Source organism: Oncorhynchus keta, chromosome 7 (genome assembly GCF_023373465.1).
Source record: "Oncorhynchus keta strain PuntledgeMale-10-30-2019 chromosome 7, Oket_V2, whole genome shotgun sequence".
Classification (NCBI taxonomy): Eukaryota; Metazoa; Chordata; class Actinopteri; order Salmoniformes; family Salmonidae; genus Oncorhynchus; species Oncorhynchus keta.
Genome location: NC_068427.1, coordinates 18,677,740 through 18,697,932, shown reverse-complemented (window position 1 = coordinate 18,697,932; position 20,193 = coordinate 18,677,740). Strand labels below are relative to the sequence as shown.

At 43.3% G+C, this 20,193-nt stretch overlaps 1 protein-coding gene across 1 annotated transcript in view; it reads right to left on the bottom strand.

Moving 5' to 3' along the window:
- The window catches only part of vwa8 (von Willebrand factor A domain containing 8), a 97,283-nt gene that overhangs the window by 52,227 nt on the left and 24,863 nt on the right, over positions 1 to 20,193 (bottom strand). The window contains exons 14-21 of the mRNA XM_052522109.1: positions 16,205 to 16,318; positions 7,896 to 8,064; positions 7,684 to 7,761; positions 7,503 to 7,618; positions 7,248 to 7,345; positions 7,065 to 7,171; positions 5,915 to 5,986; positions 4,951 to 5,027 (exon numbers count right to left, since the gene is read on the bottom strand). Of these exons, the coding sequence (XP_052378069.1) occupies positions 4,951 to 5,027; positions 5,915 to 5,986; positions 7,065 to 7,171; positions 7,248 to 7,345; positions 7,503 to 7,618; positions 7,684 to 7,761; positions 7,896 to 8,064; positions 16,205 to 16,318 (831 nt within the window). The remainder of the gene's footprint in view (positions 1 to 4,950; positions 5,028 to 5,914; positions 5,987 to 7,064; positions 7,172 to 7,247; positions 7,346 to 7,502; positions 7,619 to 7,683; positions 7,762 to 7,895; positions 8,065 to 16,204; positions 16,319 to 20,193) is intronic.

Here is a 20,193-nt window from a genome sequence, read left to right as displayed (position 1 = left end):
CTTCAATACATAACGGTGAATGTGTTATCCTACCAAGGATCATTCTGTTGTCGAAGACTCTACTTCAATACATAACGGTGAATGTGTTATCCTACCAAGGATCATTCTGTTGTCGAAGACTCTACTTCAATACATAACGGTGAATGTGTTATCCTACCAAGGATCATTCTGTTGTCGAAGACTCTACTTCAATACATAACGGTGAATGTGTTATCCTACCAAGGATCATTCTGTTGTCGAAGACTCTACTTCAATACATAACGGTGAATGTGTTATCCTACCAAGGATCATTCTGTTGTCGAAGACTCTACTTCAATACATAACGGTGAATGTGTTATCCTACCAAGGATCATTCTGTTGTCGAAGACTCTACTTCAATACATAACGGTGAATGTGTTATCCTACCAAGGATCATTCTGTTGTCGAAGACTCTACTTCAATACATAACGGTGAATGTGTTATCCTACCAAGGATCATTCTGTTGTCGAAGACTCTACCTCAATACATAACGGTGAATGTGTTATCCTACCAAGGATCATTCTGTTGTCGAAGACTCTACTTCAATACATAACGGTGAATGTGTTATCCTACCAAGGATCATTCTGTTGTCGAAGACTCTACTTCAATACATAACGGTGAATGTGTTATCCTACCAAGGATCATTCTGTTGTCGAAGACTCTACCTCAATACATAACGGTGAATGTGTTATCCTACCAAGGATCATTCTGTTGTCGAAGACTCTACTTCAATACATAACGGTGAATGTGTTATCCTACCAAGGATCATTCTGTTGTCGAAGACTCTACTTCAATACATAACGGTGAATGTGTTATCCTACCAAGGATCATTCTGTTGTCGAAGACTCTACCTCAATACATAACGGTGAATGTGTTATCCTACCAAGGATCATTCTGTTGTCGAAGACTCTACTTCAATACATAACGGTGAATGTGTTATCCTACCAAGGATCATTCTGTTGTCGAAGACTCTACTTCAATACATAACGGTGAATGTGTTATCCTACCAAGGATCATTCTGTTGTCGAAGACTCTACCTCAATACATAACGGTGAATGTGTTATCCTACCAAGGATCATTCTGTTGTCGAAGACTCTACTTCAATACATAACGGTGAATGTGTTATCCTACCAAGGATCATTCTGTTGTCGAAGACTCTACTTCAATACATAACGGTGAATGTGTTATCCTACCAAGGATCATTCTGTTGTCGAAGACTCTACTTCAATACATAACGGTGAATGTGTTATCCTACCAAGGATCATTCTGTTGTCGAAGACTCTACCTCAATACATAACGGTGAATGTGTTATCCTACCAAGGATCATTCTGTTGTCGAAGACTCTACTTCAATACATAACGGTGAATGTGTTATCCTACCAAGGATCATTCTGTTGTCGAAGACTCTACTTCAATACATAACGGTGAATGTGTTATCCTACCAAGGATCATTCTGTTGTCGAAGACTCTACTTCAATACATAACAGTGAATGTGTTATCCTACCAAGGATCATTCTGTTGTCGAAGACTCTACTTCAATACATAACGGTGAATGTGTTATCCTACCAAGGATCATTCTGTTGTCGAAGACTCTACTTCAATACATAACGGTGGTGAATGTGTTATCCTACCAAGGATCATTCTGTTGTCGAAGACTCTACTTCAATACATAACGGTGAATGTGTTATCCTACCAAGGATCATTCTGTTGTCGAAGACTCTACTTCAATACATAACGGTGAATGTGTTATCCTACCAAGGATCATTCTGTTGTCGAAGACTCTACTTCAATACATAACGGTGAATGTGTTATCCTACCAAGGATCATTCTGTTGTCGAAGACTCTACTTCAATACATAACGGTGAATGTGTTATCCTACCAAGGATCATTCTGTTGTCGAAGACTCTACTTCAATACATAACGGTGAATGTGTTATCCTACCAAGGATCATTCTGTTGTCGAAGACTCTACTTCAATACATAACGGTGAATGTGTTATCCTACCAAGGATCATTCTGTTGTCGAAGACTCTACTTCAATACATAACGGTGAATGTGTTATCCTACCAAGGATCATTCTGTTGTCGAAGACTCTACTTCAATACATAACGGTGAATGTGTTATCCTACCAAGGATCATTCTGTTGTCGAAGACTCTACTTCAATACATAACGGTGAATGTGTTATCCTACCAAGGATCATTCTGTTGTCGAAGACTCTACTTGTGATGAACGTGTTTTGTGGATGTTTTCATCTTCCTTGCCTCGCTGCACTTATTGTCATTCCGATTGGATACAAGTGCTTGCTTACTCCGTCAGGGCAACCTTGTTTGATATACTTTTCCCATGCTGAACCACCTGAAGGCTAGACTGAAGGCCAACTTACATCAATAACTAATATCAATGTGTGTGTGGTCTGAAATCAGGCCCAGTCGCAACCAATGTTCTGTTTCTATCAAGGTGACGTGGCGGGCTAATTATAGAAGCCCCCCAGAGAAGTACTTCTGCACACTGGAGATGTGAATGCTCATCCCCAAACTCTTTTTACGCGTCTATTGTCAAAAAGGATAAAGCTACGAACAGGTACAACTTCATGGGTAACGATAACAATACGGAAGAAAGTGAAACGTATTCTACAAGAAGCAATATCACTCCCTAAAAAAGCAACCTCATGAAGCAATCTTTCATATGATAAAGGGAAGATATACAAGACCTTGCAGAGAGCATATCCAGCTTCCAATCTCTTAGGAAAAAAATATATAAATATTTGAACCCAAAACTTAAAAAGAACTGATGTTGGCCCAAGATGGAGGGAGAGCATAACTAATGAAATGACAGGTAATGACAAATGTACACTTTATCCAGTGTAAACAGTGCATTCGGAAAGTATTCAGACCCCTTGACTTTTTCCACGTTACAGACTTATTCTAAAATGGATTCAATAGTTTTCCCCCCTCAATCTACACACAATACCCCATAATGACGAATTAAAAACAGCTTTTTCAATTTTTTTGCAAATGTATTAAAAACAAAAAACTGAAATATCACATTTACATAAGTATTCAGACCCTTTACTAGTACTTTGTTGAAGCCCCTTTGGCAGTGGTTACAGCCTCGAGTCTTCTTGGGTATGACGCTACAAGGTTGGCACACCTGTATTTGGGGGGTTTCTCCCATTATTCTCTGCAGATCCTCTGAAGCTCTGTCAGGTTGCATGGGGAGCATTGCTGCACAGCTATTTTCAGGTCTTTCCAGAGATGTTCAATCGGGTTCAAGTCTGGGCTCTGGCTGGGCCACTCAAGGACATTCAGAGACTTGTCCAGAAGTCACTCCTGCGTTGTCTTGGCTGTGTGCTTAAGGTCGTTGTCCTGTTAGAAGGTGAACCTTCACCCCCAGTCTGAGGTTCTGAGGGCTCTGGAGCAGGTTTTCTTCAAGGATCTCTCTGTACTTTTCTCTGTTCATCTTTGCCTCGATCCTGACTAGTCTCCCAGTCCCTGCCACTGAAAAACATCCCCACAGCATGATGCTTCCACCACCATGCTTCACCGTAGGGATGGTGCCAGGTTTCCTCCAGACGTGACGCTTGGCATTCAGGCCAAAAAGTTCAATCTTGGTTTCATCTTACCAGAGAATCTTGTTTCTCATGGTCTGATAGTCTTTAGGTGCCCTTTGGCAAACTCCAAGCCACACTACCATAAAGGCCTGATTGGTGGAGTGCTGCAGAGATGGTTGTCCTTCTGGAAGGTTCTCCCATCTCTACAGTGGAACTCAATGCTGCAGAAATATTTTGGTGCCCTTCCCCAGATCTGTGCCTTGACACAATCCTGTCTCGGAGCTCTACTGACAATTCCTTTCACCTCATGGCTTGGTTTTTTCTCTGACAGGCGCTGTCAACTGCGGGAGGTTGTAACGTAACAAAATGTGGTAAGTGAAGGGGTCTGAATACTTTCCAAATGCACTGTTTAGCGGTTCTTTTTTTTTAAAACCACAAATTTTACAGCATAACGGCAGAGTCATGTCATGGGCAGTTATGGGCAAAGCTCGACAGTTGGCAGTCAGAAGTATTACAATGTAAACTTTTAATCCGTCTGTCTGCATTTCAAGACATGGCATATGGTGGGGTGTAGGGAGATACCCAATGGGGTGGACGAGTCTCCTCTCATCTTGAAAAAACATATACTAAAAACGTGGAAATCAAACAATCCGCCATCGTTAACAAAATGGAAAAATCTAATGACTGTGGCAAGAAAGAAGGTCGGCACTAAAGGGATGTGAGCATGTGAGTCTGGGCAGACGAGATGTAGTATGAGTCTGACGAGATGTTTGTATGGGTCTGTAAGCTGTGGTTCATATGTATATGTTTGTGTCTGTAGTGAAAATAAAATATCAATATTTTAAAAACTTTTTAAAGGGGAACCAAGAGAAACAAACACCTGTAGGTGTGCTTTCTATCTAACAGCTCTATTCTACTCCCCTTGGCCTGGACACTGCTGTCCTGATTTCTCCGGGACCAAAATAGTCTGTAACACCCTCAGATAGAGGCAGAGCCAAGGGAGAGCAGCGACAGAGAGTGCTACCCACACTCTGCTTTTCACAGATACCCTTTTCTCGGGTTGTTAAAAAGAAAGAAATGACTTGTTAGTCACATAAACAAGACAAGTCGTATTTAGCTGTGGAAAACACTCCCACAATCTTATTTGCCTGGTTGTTATAATAGAAATGTTAGGTGATTCAAATGCCCTCAATTTGACATAACACGACCACAAATGTGTCAGCTAATACTCCACGATGGTCCATTAGAAAAGGGATGCAGTTTACAGATGGCAAGAATATATCAACACTCGAAAACAATCCTGGAGAGTGGGATAGGGTCGTCTTACACCCCCCCCCCCGCCAAACACACGCAGGTACACACACTCTGACCTTTAACCTCTCACCTGTGAAGCTGCAGGTATTCCCTGGGCCTGTTGAGAAGATGGAGGAACCTGTCCACAATCTTATTCTTTCCCACTCCCTGTGAGTACACACACAAATATTGTATTCAACATACAGTATAATACTAACGCTAATAAAGTCAACACATTTTTCATGTATAGAGTGCCCGAAATAATGTACGTTTCATCATTCTCAATACAGGACTCAGTTCATTTCTCTTCACACACTTCCAAGGGAACTCATCTCAAGAGGACTATTTCACCTCCAGTTATTGTTAAAGAATATCCCTGTCACAACTCCTAACCATCAGTCTTGCAGTTGACTCCAACATGTCTAAAATATCTGTTGAGGCCCAGAGCGTGTGCTGTGCGTCTGTGAGACGGCTCTATTCCCAAAGCTCGCCCACTCCCTCCCTCCCCGAACACCCTAGGGCCCTTCAGAGGGCACAGGAAGTCCACTACGGAGGGAGTGTGGGCGGCGGACGGAGTGTCCACGCTGACAGAGCTGAAGGGTGGAGGATGGGTGGCCCACGGGGACAGACAGAGACTGGGTCATAAAGTCTCTGTGATCACCCACAGCTGTCGACTGTGACCTACTTCACAGTGACCTGTGATCAAAACAGTTGATTTAAGATCAGTTTTTAGGGATGTTGATTTAAGATCAGTTTTTCCTATCAGATCATAATGAATGAGATTACCCGGACAGGGCGGACCTTTCAAATACAGGCCCAGCACTGTATTAAAATCTCTCTATATGCAACTCTATGCAGTTCTCTTCACGACTGTCAATGGACCTAACTGAGTTTGGCTATGGCTATCGATTAGTTTTAATTGATCGCTCAATAAAGTGGTTCCCTAATGATGGGTCAGGAGCCAACCGCTCTCTTTGGATTGCAGCCAAAGCCATTTTTAAATGGCCATTTCAATCATGCAAAAGCTGTGATTGGTCTTTGGCCCTGTAACTCACCTGATTTCCTACCAATAGGAGGTGCTCTCCCAGCAGGAAGTCTTTCAGCATGTCCTCCATCACCATCATATGCTGTAGAGGGAGCGAGAAACAGTAAGTTTATAATGAATCCATGTTAGATGTGTTTAGTAGTTTGATTGACAGTTCAAGACACTTGGTAGTAGGGGTGAGGTGTCCTCCAATGAAGTGGCCTCATTTAAAACACTGCTTTCCCTCAATCTCCTTCCCCTCTACTCCTCTCTTCCTTTCTACTCTCAAAAGCAGGTTCTTCAGAAGTGGGGCAGGCAGGAACATCCTCTCTCACCCTCTTCTCTCTATCCCTCTATCTTTCTCGGCCCTGTCACAGCAGGAAAAAGGTAGAATCAAGGAGGGAGTGAGAGAGAGGGAGGCATGAGAGGAGGGATGAAAGACAGATATAGAGCAAGAGCAAGAGAGAGACGCGACAGAGAGCTAGAGAGGAGAGAGAGAGGGAGAGAGAGAGAGAACCGACAAAGAGCTAGAGAGGAGAGAGAGCCGAGAATGAGAGAGAACCGACAAAGAGCTAGAGAGGAGAGAGAGAGAGAAAGGGAGTGAGAGAGGCGTGAGAGGAGGGATGAAAGACAGATATAGAACAAGAGAGAGATGCGACAGAGAGCTAGAGAGGAGTGAGAGAGAGGGAGGCGTGAGAGGGATGAAAGGCAGATATAGAGCAAGAGCAAGAGAGGCAACAGAGAGCTAGCGAGGAGAGAGAGAGAGAGCGAGAGTGAGAGAGAACCGACAAAGAGCTAGAGGAGAGAGAGAGGGAGAGAGAGAGAGAGGGAGAGTGAGAGAGAACTGACAAAGAGCTAGAGAGGAGTGAGAGAGAGAGAGGGGAGAGAGAACCGACAAAGAGCTAGAGGAGTGAGAGAGGGAGTGAGAGAGAACCAACAAAGAGCTAGAGATGAGAGAGAGAGAGAGAGAGAGAGAAAAGTGTGGGGGAGCATGAAAAAAAGATAGACGGGAAGGAGAGAGCGATGGATAGATCTGGGGCAGTCCCACTCAGTATTCTAGAGAGAACTCAGAACCCCTCAGTCCAGGGGTTGATACAACTACAATCAGTGTGTGTGTGTGTGTGTGTGTGTGTGTGTGTGTGTGTGTGTGTGTGTGTGTGTGTGTGTGTGGAGGCCATTACTTGTGCGTTGTCGTAGAAGAGCACGTCAGGCACCTTCATCTTCTCCCCAGCATTATAGACAGGAGCTGACACACTGCCTATGGTCAACACACCATCCTTTACAGTGCCTGGATGGAGAGAGGGGGGAGGGGTGAAATAGATTATACATGTTTGTGCGTGGTGTGTGGTGTGTGTGTGTCTTACAGCTGTGGTCGTGTGCCTCAGCATCAGGCTGTGTGTCCTGTATAGAGCAGCTAGCCAGGCCCTTCTGTAGAGAGGAACGAGCCAGGCTGGGTAGAAACCTAATCAAAGATAAAGCATATTATTGCATATTATAACAAGGTTACTAAATCAGACCATTTAATCCCAAGCAATGTACAGTTTAAAGGAATAGTTCAATCAACATTTGTCTAACAAATCAGTTTGTGTGTGTGTGTATGTGCGTGTGCTTCTGTGTACCTGGACAGACAGGCTTTGTTGACAGCGTGAGCGATGCTCTCCTGTGGATACTGAGAGAGACGACGACAGATCCTCAACAGCTGTCTGGTGGACAGGGACGAAGCTAGAGACTGGGCCTGGACACATAGCAGACGGTTTAGTACACATACTCACTAGCACGGACACGCACACACACACTTACAGTAGGGTCGTTGGTCTGTCGGAGGTTGTGTGTGAGGTGGAGGAGCTGCTCCACTGCTTCCTTCGGAACGTTGGGAGTCTGGAGAAACAGAGAGACAGAGAATGAAATGAAGGAAACAGATGACTGAATCTGTGTGTGAGTGTGAGTGTGAGTGTGTGTGTGTGTGTGTGTGTGTGTGTGTGTGTGTGTGTGTGTGTGTGTGGGCGTCTCACCAAGCCCTGTATGAGGCTGATCTCCTGTGCGCGTGCCAGAGGCTGGATGTTGTGGAACATGAACATGGTGAGTAGTTCAGGACCCAACCACTGCTGACCACTGCTGCCCGCCACAGGGGGCTCTGCCAGGGCCAACACACGAAACGAAGGGTGGACGGGGAAGATGGACCTGGAAACACACACACATTTTAGAGCTTGTAGAGTCTTTACCGATTGTGAATCACAACATATACATGTTTTGTTGTCCAGAAAGACTTGTTTACAGTACAAGGGGTTTTCCTTAGTCAAGGTATGTAGTCAGTAAAAACCTCAGGTCATATAGTACTGTGGTAATGGTACTGTAGTAATAGTACTGTACTAATGGTACTGTAGTAATATTTCTGTAGTTATAGTACTGTAGTTATAGTACTGTGGTAATAGTACTGTGGTAATAGTACTGTAGTTATAGTACTGTAGTTATAGTACTGTGGTAATAGTACTGTGGTAAAAGTATTGTAGTTATAGCACTGTAGTAATAGTACTGTAGTAATAGTACTGTAATTATAGTACTGTAGTTATAGTACTGTAGTTATACACTGTAGTAATAGTACTGTAGTAATAGTACTGTACAATCTGGACCCTCTATTTCTGAAACTATCCGCCACCATTGTCGCAACCCCTATTACCAGCCTGTTCAACCTCTCTTTCATATCGTCTGAGATCCCCAAGGATTGGAAAGCTGCCGCAGTCATCCCCCTCTTCAAAGGGGGAGACACCCTGGACCCAAACTGTTACAGACCTATATCCATCCTGCCCTGCCTATCTAAGGTCTTCGAAAGCCAAGTCAACAAACAGGTCACTGACCATCTCGATTCCCACCGTACCTTCTCCGCTATGCAATCTGGTTTCCGAGCCGGTCACGGGTGCACCTCAGCCACACTCAAGGTACTAAACGACATCATAAACGCCATCGATAAAAGACAGTACTGTGCAGCCGTCTTCATCGACCTTGCCAAGGCTTTCGACTCTGTCAATCACCATATTCTTATCGGCAGACTCAGTAGCCTCGGTTTTTCGGGTTGACTGCCTTGCCTTGTTCACCAATTACTTTGCAAACAGAGTTCAGTGTGTCAAATCGGAGGGCATGTTGTCCGGTCCTCTGGCAGTCTCTATGGGGGTGCCACAGGGTTCTTTTCTCTGTATATATCAATGATGTTGCTCTTACTGCGGGCGATTCCCTGATCCACCTCTACGCAGACGACACCATTGTATACACTTCCGGCCCGTCCTTGGACACTGTGCTATCTAACCTCCAATCGAGCTTCAATGCCATACAACACTCCTTCCGTGGCCTCCAACTGCTCTTAAACGCTAGTAAAACCAAATGCATGCTTTTCAACCGATCGCTGCCTGCACCCGCATGCCCGACTAGCATCACCACACTGGATGGTTCCGACCTTGAATATGTGGACACCTATAAGTACCTAGGTGTCTGGCTAGACTGCAAACTCTCCTTCCAGACCCATATCAAACATCTCCAATCGAAAATCAAATCAAGAATCGGCTTTCTATTCCGCAACAAAGCCTCCTTCACTCACGCTGCCAAGCTTACCCTAGTAAAACTGACTATCCTACCGATCCTCGACGTCATCTACACAATTGCTTCCAACACTCTTCTCAGCAAACTGGATGCAGTTTATCACAGTGCCATCCGTTTTGTCACTAAAGCACCTTATACTACCCACCACTGCAACTTGTATGCTCTAGTCGGCTGGCTCTCGATACATATTCGTCGCCAGACCCACTGGCTCCAGGTCATCTACAAGGCCATGCTAGGCAAAGCTCCGCCTTATCTCAGCTCACTGGTCACGATGGCAACACCCATCCGTAGCACGCGCTCCAGCAGGTGTATCTCATTGATCATCCCTAAAGCCAACACCTCATTCGGCCGCCTTTCGTTCCAGTACTCTGCTGCCTGTGACTGGAACGAATTGCAAAAATTGCTGATGTTGGAGACTTTTATCTCCCTCACCAACTTCAAACATCAGCTAGCTGAGCAGCTAACCGATCGCTGCAGCTGTACATAATCTATTGGTAAATAGCACACCCATTTTCACCTACCTCATCCCCACAGACTTTATTTATTTACTTTTCTGCTCTTTTGCACACCAATATATCTACCTGTACATGATCATCTGATCATTTATCACTCCAGTGTTAATCTGCAATATTGTAATTATTCGCCTACCTCCTCATGCCTTTTGCACACATTGTATATAGACTCCCCTTTTTTCTCTGTGTTATTGACTTGTTAATTGTTTACTCCATGTGTAACTCTGTGTTGTCTGTTCACACTGCTATGCTTTATCTTGGCCAGGTCGCAGTTGCAAATGAGAACCTGTTCTCAACTAGCCTACCTGGTTAAATAAAAAAATAAAAAAAATAAAAATAAAACTGTAGTTACAGTACTGTAGTTATAGTACTGTAGTTATAGTACTGTGGTAATAGTACTGTGGTAAAAGTATTGTAGTTATAGCACTGTAGTAATAGTACTGTAGTTATAGTACTGTAGTTATACACTGTAGTAATAGTACTGTAGTAATAGTACTGTGGTAATAAAACTGTAGTTACAGTACTGTAGTTATAGTACTGTAGTAATAGTATTTGTATAGTAATAGTGACTGACTGTAATAATGGTAACTCTACAGTTACAGTATGTGTAATAACACGATAGTGGGCCTGGCCCACAGTCCTGGGTGGAATTACATCAAGAGTGTGAGCCGCAGGAAACTCAGGATACACACACACACACACACACAGCCGCAAAAACAAAGGGGAAGTGATTTAATTTCAGCCCAGACGCTCTACCACAAACATCCTTCCTGCCAGCCTAGGTGGAGCTCAAACACACACACACACACACACACACACACACACACACACACACACACACACACACACACACACACACACACACACACACACACACACACACACACACACACACACACACACACACACACACACACACACACACACACACGCGCAGCATACATTTTATTCACCCAAATACCAAGCTAAACAACCCTGAATCCCGACCGATGGACTACATTTCTATCTGGAGAAGAAATCATTGAAAGGGAACATGTACGGAGAAATTGTAGCCATTCTATCACATAGTTCTGATGGTTAAATGTTGTCTGTTGGATGATGTCAAATATGACATTAGTGATTAAGAAGAGAAGGTGGAAACAATAGTTAAATGAGAGGGTGAAAGGCAGATAAACAGAAAGAGTTGTCCTGCCAACAGTCAGTAGACAAACACTGTCAAAAATATCCTCCTCTCTCTCCACCACATTCCTCTATCCTCGTTCTATTCCTCTTTATCTCTCCCCGCTCTCGCTCTCCCTTCCCCTCTCTCCACCACATTCCTCTATCCTCGTTCTATTCCTCTTTCTCTCTCCCCCGCTCTCTCACTCCCTTCCCCTCTCTCTTTACCACATTCCTCTATCCTCGTTCTATTCCTCTTTCTCTCTCCCCCGCTCTCTCACTCCCTTCCCCTCTCTCACTCCCTTCCCCTCTCTCTTTACCACATTCCTCTATCCTTGTTCTATTCCTCTTTCTCTCTTTACCACATTCCTCTATCCTCGTTCTATTCCTCTTTATCTCTCCCCCACTCTCATTATCTCTCTTCATCCCTCCCCCTTCTCTCTCCTACTAATTTCCTGTTATGGTGGTGGAGATGAAAGCAGTCATTGTCAGGGTTTTCACTTCTGACGCTAACACAGATATTTAAATACTACACTGCACAGGAGGTTGGTGGGACCTTAATTGGGGAGGATGGGCTTGTGGTAATGGCTGGAGCGGAACTAGAGGAATGGTTTCCATGTGTTTGATGCCATTCCATTCGTTCAAGTCATTATTATGAGCCGTCCTCCCTCAACAGCCTCCACTGCTACACTGTCTACTGACTGACCTGCCTCTGGCTGCAAGGTCACGTCCTGAGGTGAGTCAGTGGTGTGTGTGTGTGTGTCAAACTGTAACTCATAGCTCATGTCCCTAGACCCCTCAAACTCAACTCTGGACCTAAAAGCCAGTTCCACCGCATTTTTTAAATTGTGCCCCTCTAATCGGAGACTGATTTACACCTGGAATACCAGGTGTGTGGAATTAATGACCAGGTAGAACAGAAAACCAGCAGACTCCGAACCTCGTAGGGTTAATAATGAGGCTTAATCAACACCCGACGTTACACAGCCCATAACTTCACTGTTCTGTCTGACACCTGAAAGTCTGTGTGTGGGGTATGACACCTGAGAGGAGGTATTATTGAATGACTAACCACAGGAAGGATGAGTCATTGGAAAATAAAATACAAAAATTGCACACACAGACACACACACCATGATATCTAAATGGATGGCAAGCTAATTAACATGATAGGGTGTTGTATCCCTTCATCACACACATACAGCCACCATCACAACACATCACAAGCAGAACTGCCATCTCCATAGGCAACCTGGTCTCAGAGCATTTCATATTATTCTGTACGTAAATTCATGACACATGTTATGCTTCGTATGATGTGTAGTAATTTGTGGATGTCCATCATCCATTTCGTATAATATGTTACAAATTGCAATTCGTACAATTACAGTCCCTTCAGAAAGTATTCATACTAGACTTATTCCACATTTTGTTGTTACAGCCTGAATTCAAAATGGATTAAATATATGTTTTTTCTCACCCATCTTCACACAAAACTCCATAATGACAAAGTGGAAACATGTTTTTAGACATTTTTGCAATTTATTTCAAATTAAATACAGTAATATCTCATTTACACAAGTTTTCACACCCGATTCAATACATGTTAGAATCTCCTTTGGCAGCAATTACAGCTGTGAGTGTTGCTTTTTGTCACGCCTTGGTCTTAGTGTTTTGTGTTTTCGTTGATTGTTTGGTCAGGCCAGGGTGTGACATGGGTTTGTTTTGTTGTATTTCATATTGGGGTTTTGTGGTTATTGGGATGAGGCTGAGTAGGGGTGTTGTATGGGCTTGGCTGCATGAGGCGGTTCTCAGAGTCAGGTGATTCTCATTGTCTCTGATTGGGAACCGTATTTAGGTAGCCTGGTTTCGCTTTGTTTTTCGTGGGTGATTGTTCCTGTCTCTGTGTAGTTGTTCACCAGATAGGCTGTAATTAGGTTTCACGTTCCGTTTTGTTGTTTTGCATTTGTAATAGTTATTTCATGTATCGCTCTTCAATTATTAAAGACATGAGTAACCACCACGCTGCATTTCGGTCCGACTCTCTTTCTACAAACAAAGAACGCCGTTACACTTTTGCCCTAAACCTAATGCATAAAGTTAATTTATTTGCCAATTTGTTTGTTCAGTTTTACTTAGGTGCCTTATTGCAAACAGGATGCATGTTTTGGATAATTTTTTATTCTGTACAGGCTTCCTTCTTTTCACTCAGTCAATTAGTTTAGTATTGTGGAGTAACTACAATGTTGTTGATCCATCCTCAGTTCTCTCTTATCACAGCCATTAAACTCTAACTGTTTTAAAGTCAGCATTGGCCTCATTGTGAAATTCCTGAGCGGTTTCCTTCCTCTCCGGAAACTTAGTTAGGAAGGACGTCAGTATCTTTTTAGTGACGGTGTATTGATACACCATCCAAAGTGTAATTAATAACGCCACCATGTTTAAAGGGATATTCAATGTCTGCTTTTTTCTTTTTTACCCACCTACCCTTCTTCGCGAGGCATTGGAAAACCTCCCTAGTCTTTGTGGTTGAATCTGTATTTGAAATTCACTGCTCGACTGAGGGAATTTACAGATAATTGTATGTGTGTGGTACAGACATGAGGTAGCCAATAAAAAAAAATCATGTTACACACTATTATTGCACACAGAGTGAGTCCATGAAACTTATTTTTTAATTTGATTTAACTAGGCAAGTCAGTTATGAACAAATTCCTATTTACAATGACGGCCTAGGAAGAGTGGGTTAACTGCCCTGTTCAGGGGCAGAACGACAGATTTTTACCTTGTCAGCTCAGGGACCAACCTTGGCCCAACGCTCTAACCACTAGGCTACCTGCCGCACCAGGCGGACTTGTCAAGAAATGTTTTACTCTTGAACTTATTAAGGCTTGACATAACATAGGAGTTGAATACTTATTGTTTCAATACATTTCAGAATTTCATTTTTAATCAAGTTGTAAAGATAATATAATTTGTAAACATAATTCCACTTTGACATTATGGGGGATTGTGAAAGGTCAGAGGCACATCTCAATTTTATCAATTTTAAATTCAGGCTGTAACACAAGAACATTTGGAAAACATCATATGAATATGTTCTGAAGGCACTATACATTAACAATTTCAAAAAACGTACAATATGTTACATATTTTCAAATGTATATGTTACAAATTCCAATTTATTGCGGCTATTATGGCTCGGGGTTAGGGTTCAAAGCTAGGTTAAGTTCAGGATTAGGGGCAGGTTAGGGTGAGCTATCAGTAAGTACACTGAACAAAAATATAAATGCAACATGCAACAATTTCAATGCCTTTACTGAGTTACAGTTCATATAAAGGAAATCAGTCAATTTAAATGAATGAATTAGGCCCTAATCTATAGATAATAACACAGATATGAATCTATTGGTGACCGATACCTTAAAAAAGAAATTGGGGCATAGATAAGAAAACCAGTCAGTATCTGGGGTGACCACCATTTGCCTCATGCAGCACGACACATCTAATTTGCATAGAGTTGATCAGGCTGTTGATTGTGGCCCGTGGAATGTTGTCCCACACCTCTTTAATGGCTGTGTGAAGTTGGAAATAATCGGTCCAGTGAATCCCAAACATGGTGACATGTCTGGTAAGTATGAAGGCCATGGAAGAACTGGGACGTTTTCAGCTTCCAGGAATTGTGCACAGATCCTTGTGACATGGGGCAGTGCATTACCATGCTGAAACATGAGGTGATGGCGGCGGATGAATGGCACGACAATGGGCCTCAGGATCTCGTCACGGTATCTCTGTGCATTCAATTTGTCATCGATAAAATGCAATTGTGTTGGTTGTCCGTAGCTTATGCCTGCCCATACCATAACACCACCACATCCAAGGGGCACTCTGTTCACAACGTTGACATCAGCAAACCGCTCGCCCACACGACGCCATACACGCTGTCTGCCATCTGCCCAGTACAGCTGAAACCGCGATTCATCTGTGAAGAGCACACTTCTCCAGCTTGCCAGTGGCCATCGAAGGTGAGCAGTTGCCAACTGAAGTCGGTTACGACACCAAACTGCAGTCAGGTCAACACACTGGTGAGGACGACGAGCCCGCAGATGAGCATCCCTGAAACAGTTTCTGACAATTTGTGCAGAAATGATTTGGTTGTGCAAACCCACAGTTTCATCAGCTGTCCATTTGGCTGGTCTCAGACGATCCTGCAGGTGAAGAAGCCAGATGTGGAGATCCTGGTCTGGCGTGGTTACACGTGGACTGCGGTGGCATTTTATTGTACCCAGCACAAGGTGCAACTGTGTAATGATCATGCTGTTTAATCAGCATCTTGAAATGCCACACTTGAAATGCTTACTAATAGGGATGTAAACAAGTTTGTGTCCACAATTTTAGAGAAATAAGCTTTTTGTGGGTATGGAACATTTCTGGGATCTTTTGTTTCAGCTCATGAAACATGGGACCAACACTTTACATGTTGCGTTTACATTTTTTGTTCAGTGTAGTTGAAAAGTTGCTAAGTAGCTCAAATGCAAAAGTTTTCCGGAATGAGATTTGAAAACGCAACCATTGGGTTAACCTTAATGAAAGGAAACTGGTAAGGATGAGTATTTGGAAACAAAAAACGAGCACACGTTCACGTTATTAACCATCCACCCTCCTTTCGTTTTGCCTTAAGTAACATTCTGTCTTATGTAACCATATCAAACGTAACACAACATACTAATTTGAGTGTCCTGGATTTACTTTCACTATGTTACGTCATGTCTATGAGACCAGGCTGCCACAGGGAGCTGGAAAGAGAAACGCCAGTTATTATTTGATTTATTTATTTCACCAGGTTAGACTCATTACAAATCTATTTTGCAAGAGACCTGGACAAAATAGTAGCACACAAAATGATGCCACAGGCTGGCAAAACAGGAAGTTGCATAGCTGGAGATAATGGGTGAACAGGTTGCTCCCCAGGGCAGCACTGGTGTGACACTTTGGCACCAGCTCTAGCTAACATACACGCATGTAGGAACACATATTCCGAGGCATGTATGTGTGTGTACCTTTCCTGTAGCTGTTCGTCTGTAAGCTGTAGCTCCGCCTTGAGTGCCTGGTATCTGTCCCACCTCAGCAGTCTGGACCCGTCATACAGAGACAGCTCTCTGTCATGGAGTAACCTAAATTACAGTAGAGATAGTATTAGTAGGTGATTGATCTAGGACCAGTCACAGTGACCAGTAACCTAAATTATAGTAGAGATAGTATTAGTAGGTGATTGATACAGGACCAGTCACAGTGGCCAATAACACATTGGACAAACTAGATATAGTATTAATGGTTGACTGATCTAGGACCAGTCACAGTGACCAGTAACCTGTAATACAGTAGACATAGTATTAGTGCATGGGTATTCAACCGGGGACACGCAGACCCCCAGAAAATAAACATTATATTTAAAACAATTAGTGCATTTTGCCCCCCCAACGTTTTTATGAATATCGCTAGCAACAACACACCCACAGTAGAAAAGAAAAGAGGAGAATATCTTTATAATGATGTCAACTTTATTTCTCAAATATTGAGTAATTTACACTCCCTGGAGTATCTGACATAGGCTTTGAAACAGCACCTGCTGCTGGTAAGCTTCCTTGACTTGGACATTCATCTGGTCACACTTTATTTGGAAAGTCCATCTGTAAACTATAATTAAACTATCTGTTGATAAGCAACTGTCCACCTGTTGATAAGCAACTGTCCACCTGTTGATAAGCAACTGTCCACCTGTTGATAAGCAACTGCTTGCTAAGGTTACGGTTCGCATAAGGATTAGGGTTAAGGTTAGAGTTAGGGCTAGAGTTATGGTTAAGGTTAGGGCTAGGATAAGGGTTAAGGTTAGAGTTAGGGCTAGAGTTATGGTTAAGGTTAGGGCTAGGATAAGGGTTAAGGTTAGAGTTAAGGCTAGAGTTATGGTTAAGGTTAGGGCTAGGATAAGGGTTAAGGTTAGAGTTAAGGCTAGAGTTAGGGCTAGGGTAAAGGTTAGGGCTAGGATAAGGGTTAAGGTTAGAGTTAGGGCTAGGGTAAAGGTTAGGGCTAGGATAAGGATTAAGGTTAGAGTTAGGGCTAGGGTAAAGGTTAGGGCTAGGATAAGGGTTAAGGTTAGAGTTAAGGTTAGAGTTAGGGCTAGGGTAAAGGTTAGGGCGAGGATAAGGGTTAAGGTTAGAGTTAAGGTTAGGGCTAGGGTAAAGGTTAGGGCTAGGATAAGGGTTAAGGTTAGGGCTAGGCTAGGGTAAAGGTTAGGGCTAGGCTAGGGTTAAGGCTAGGATAAGGGTTAAGGTTAGGGCTAGGCTCAGGTAAAGGTTAGGGCTAGGCTAGGGTAAAGGTTAGGGCTAGGATAAGGGTTAAGGTTAGGGCTAGGATAAGGGTTAAGGTTAGGGCTAGGATAAGGGTTAAGGTTAGGGCTAGGATAAGGGTAAAGGTTAGGGCTAGGCTAGGGTAAAGGTTAGGGCTAGGATAAGGGTTAAGGTTAGGGCTAGGATAAGGGTTAAGGTTAGGGCTAGGATAAGGGTTAAGGTTAGGGCTAGGCTAGGGTAAAGGTTAGGGCTAGGCTAGGGTAAAGGTTAGGGCTAGGATAAGGGTTAAGGTTAGGGCTAGGCTAGGGTAAAGGTTAGGGCTAGGCTAGGGTAAAGGTTAGGGCTAGGATAAGGGTTAAGGTTAGGGCTAGGATAAGGGTTAAGGTTAGGGCTAGGCTAGGGTAAAGGTTAGGGCTAGGATAAGGGTTAAGGTTAGGGCTAGGATAAGGGTTAAGGTTAGGGCTAGGATAAGGGTTAAGGTTAGGGCTAGGCTAGGGTAAAGGTTAGGGCTAGGCTAGGGTAAAGGTTAGGGCTAGGATAAGGGTTAGGGCTAGGCTAGGGTAAAGGTTAGGGCTAGGATAAGGGTTAAGGTTAGGGCTAGGCTAGGATAAGGGTTAGGGCTAGGCTAGGGTAAAGGTTAGGGCTAGGCGATGGTAAAGGTTAGGGCTAGGCTAGGGTAAAGGTTAGGGCTAGGCTAGGGTAAAGGTTAGGGCTAGGCTAGGGTAAAGGTTAGGGCTAGGCTAGGGTAAAGGTTAGGGCTAGGCTAGGGTAAAGGTTAGGGCTAGGCTAGGGTAAAGGTTAGGGCTAGGCTAGGGTAAAGGTTAGGGCTAGGATAAGGGTTAAGGTTAGGGCTAGGCTAGGATAAGGGTTAGGGCTAGGCTAGGGTAAAGGTTAGGGCTAGGCTAGGGTAAAGGTTAGGGCTAGGATAAGGGTTAAGGTTAGGGCTAGGATAAGGGTTAGGGCTAGGCTAGGGTAAAGGTTAGGGCTAGGCTAGGGTAAAGGTTAGGGCTAGGATAAGGGTTAAGGTTAGGGCTAGGATAAGGGTTAAGGTTAGGGCTAGGATAAGGGTTAGGGCTAGGCTAGGGTAAAGGTTAGGGCTAGGCTAGGGTAAAGGTTAGGGCTAGGATAAGGGTTAAGGTTAGGGCTAGGGTAAAGGCGTCCGTATACATAGGTTCGGGTTTGCTTTTAGCAGAACTCAGCTAGGCGTAGGCATTAACACAAAAACACTTCCTCAAAATAGTCACAATCAATCTAAGCTAAATGAAGACATCTGTCATTCATTTAGACATTTTTGCAGAGGTCTTAGTCGTGCAATTTTACATCTAACTAAGATGTTTGGTGCAGTATTTCCCAAGTGAAAAAATGTAATAATCCCTACAAATCACCAACGAAGGGGCCAAAAAAATGTGTGTTCTGGAAGAGCCTGAGAAAAAAACTCTGCAAAACACCAAAAATAACAAAACATAACAAAATAACATACTATATGCTCAAACTGTTTTGACTGGGCAGCATACAGTAAACTTAAGGGTTACGTTTTAGGTTAGGATAAAGGTTAAGGTTGGGGTTAGGATAAAGGTTAAGGTTGGGGTTAGGATAAAGGTTAAGGTTGGGGTTAGGATAAAGGTTAAGGTTAGGATAAAGGTTAAGGTTGGGGTTAGGATAAAGGTTGGGGTTAGGATAAAGGTTGGGGTTAGGATAAAGGTTAAGGTTGGGGTTAGGATAAAGGTTCAGGATGGGGTTAGGATAAAGGTTAAGGTTGAGGTTAGGATAAAGGCTACGGTTAGGGCTAGGGCCAGGATTAGTAGATAGTTGAAATGGAACTGAACATCTGCAGAGAATCTACAGATGGACTATCTAAATAAAGCGTTACATACATTTTGGCCACACAACTAACCTTTATTTAAAAATGGTCCAACGCAGCCGTTTTTAGTTCAATATCAAATCATTTCTTGGGTAACAATTAAGTACCTTACTGTGATTGTTTTTAATGAAAATGGTCAAAAAGCAACAACAATTGCTTCTTAGCAAAGAGCAATTTCTCAAGCAAAAATGTTGCTTGGACTGACTGGGATTGTCTGAGTCGGGAGGAGGAAACTGAAAATGAGCTGTTATTGGCAAAGAGGTTTGGAACTGTCTTCGTATTGGTCTATTAACTAATTTACCGCATGGTGATGTCACCATGGAAGGCCAAACCTCCATCCCACCAAAACAGGCTGAAGTTTCAGGTGGCCTTTTCAAACAGCTCTTACACTAAAAGGGCATTATCATAACTTTCTCAATTTCACAGTAATATTCCAACCTCTTAGTGTGGAAATATACACTAAGCACACAAAACATTAAGGACGCCTTACTAATATTGAGTTGCACCCCTCCCCCCTTAGAACAGCCTCAAATCGTCGGGGCATGTACTAAACTAGGAGTTGAAAGTGTTCCACATGGATGCTGGCCCATGTTGACTCCAATGCTTCCCACAGTTATGTCAAGTTGGCTGGATGTCCTTTGGGTGGTTGACCATTCTTGATACACACAGAAAACTGTTGTGTGAAAAACTCAGCGGCGTTGCAGTTATTGAGAAAAAACGGTGTGCCTGGCACCTTCTACCATACCGCGTTCAAAGGCCCTTAAATATTTTGCCTTGCCCATTCATCCTCTGAATGGCACACTTACACAATCCATGTCTCAATTGCCTCAAGGCTTAAAAA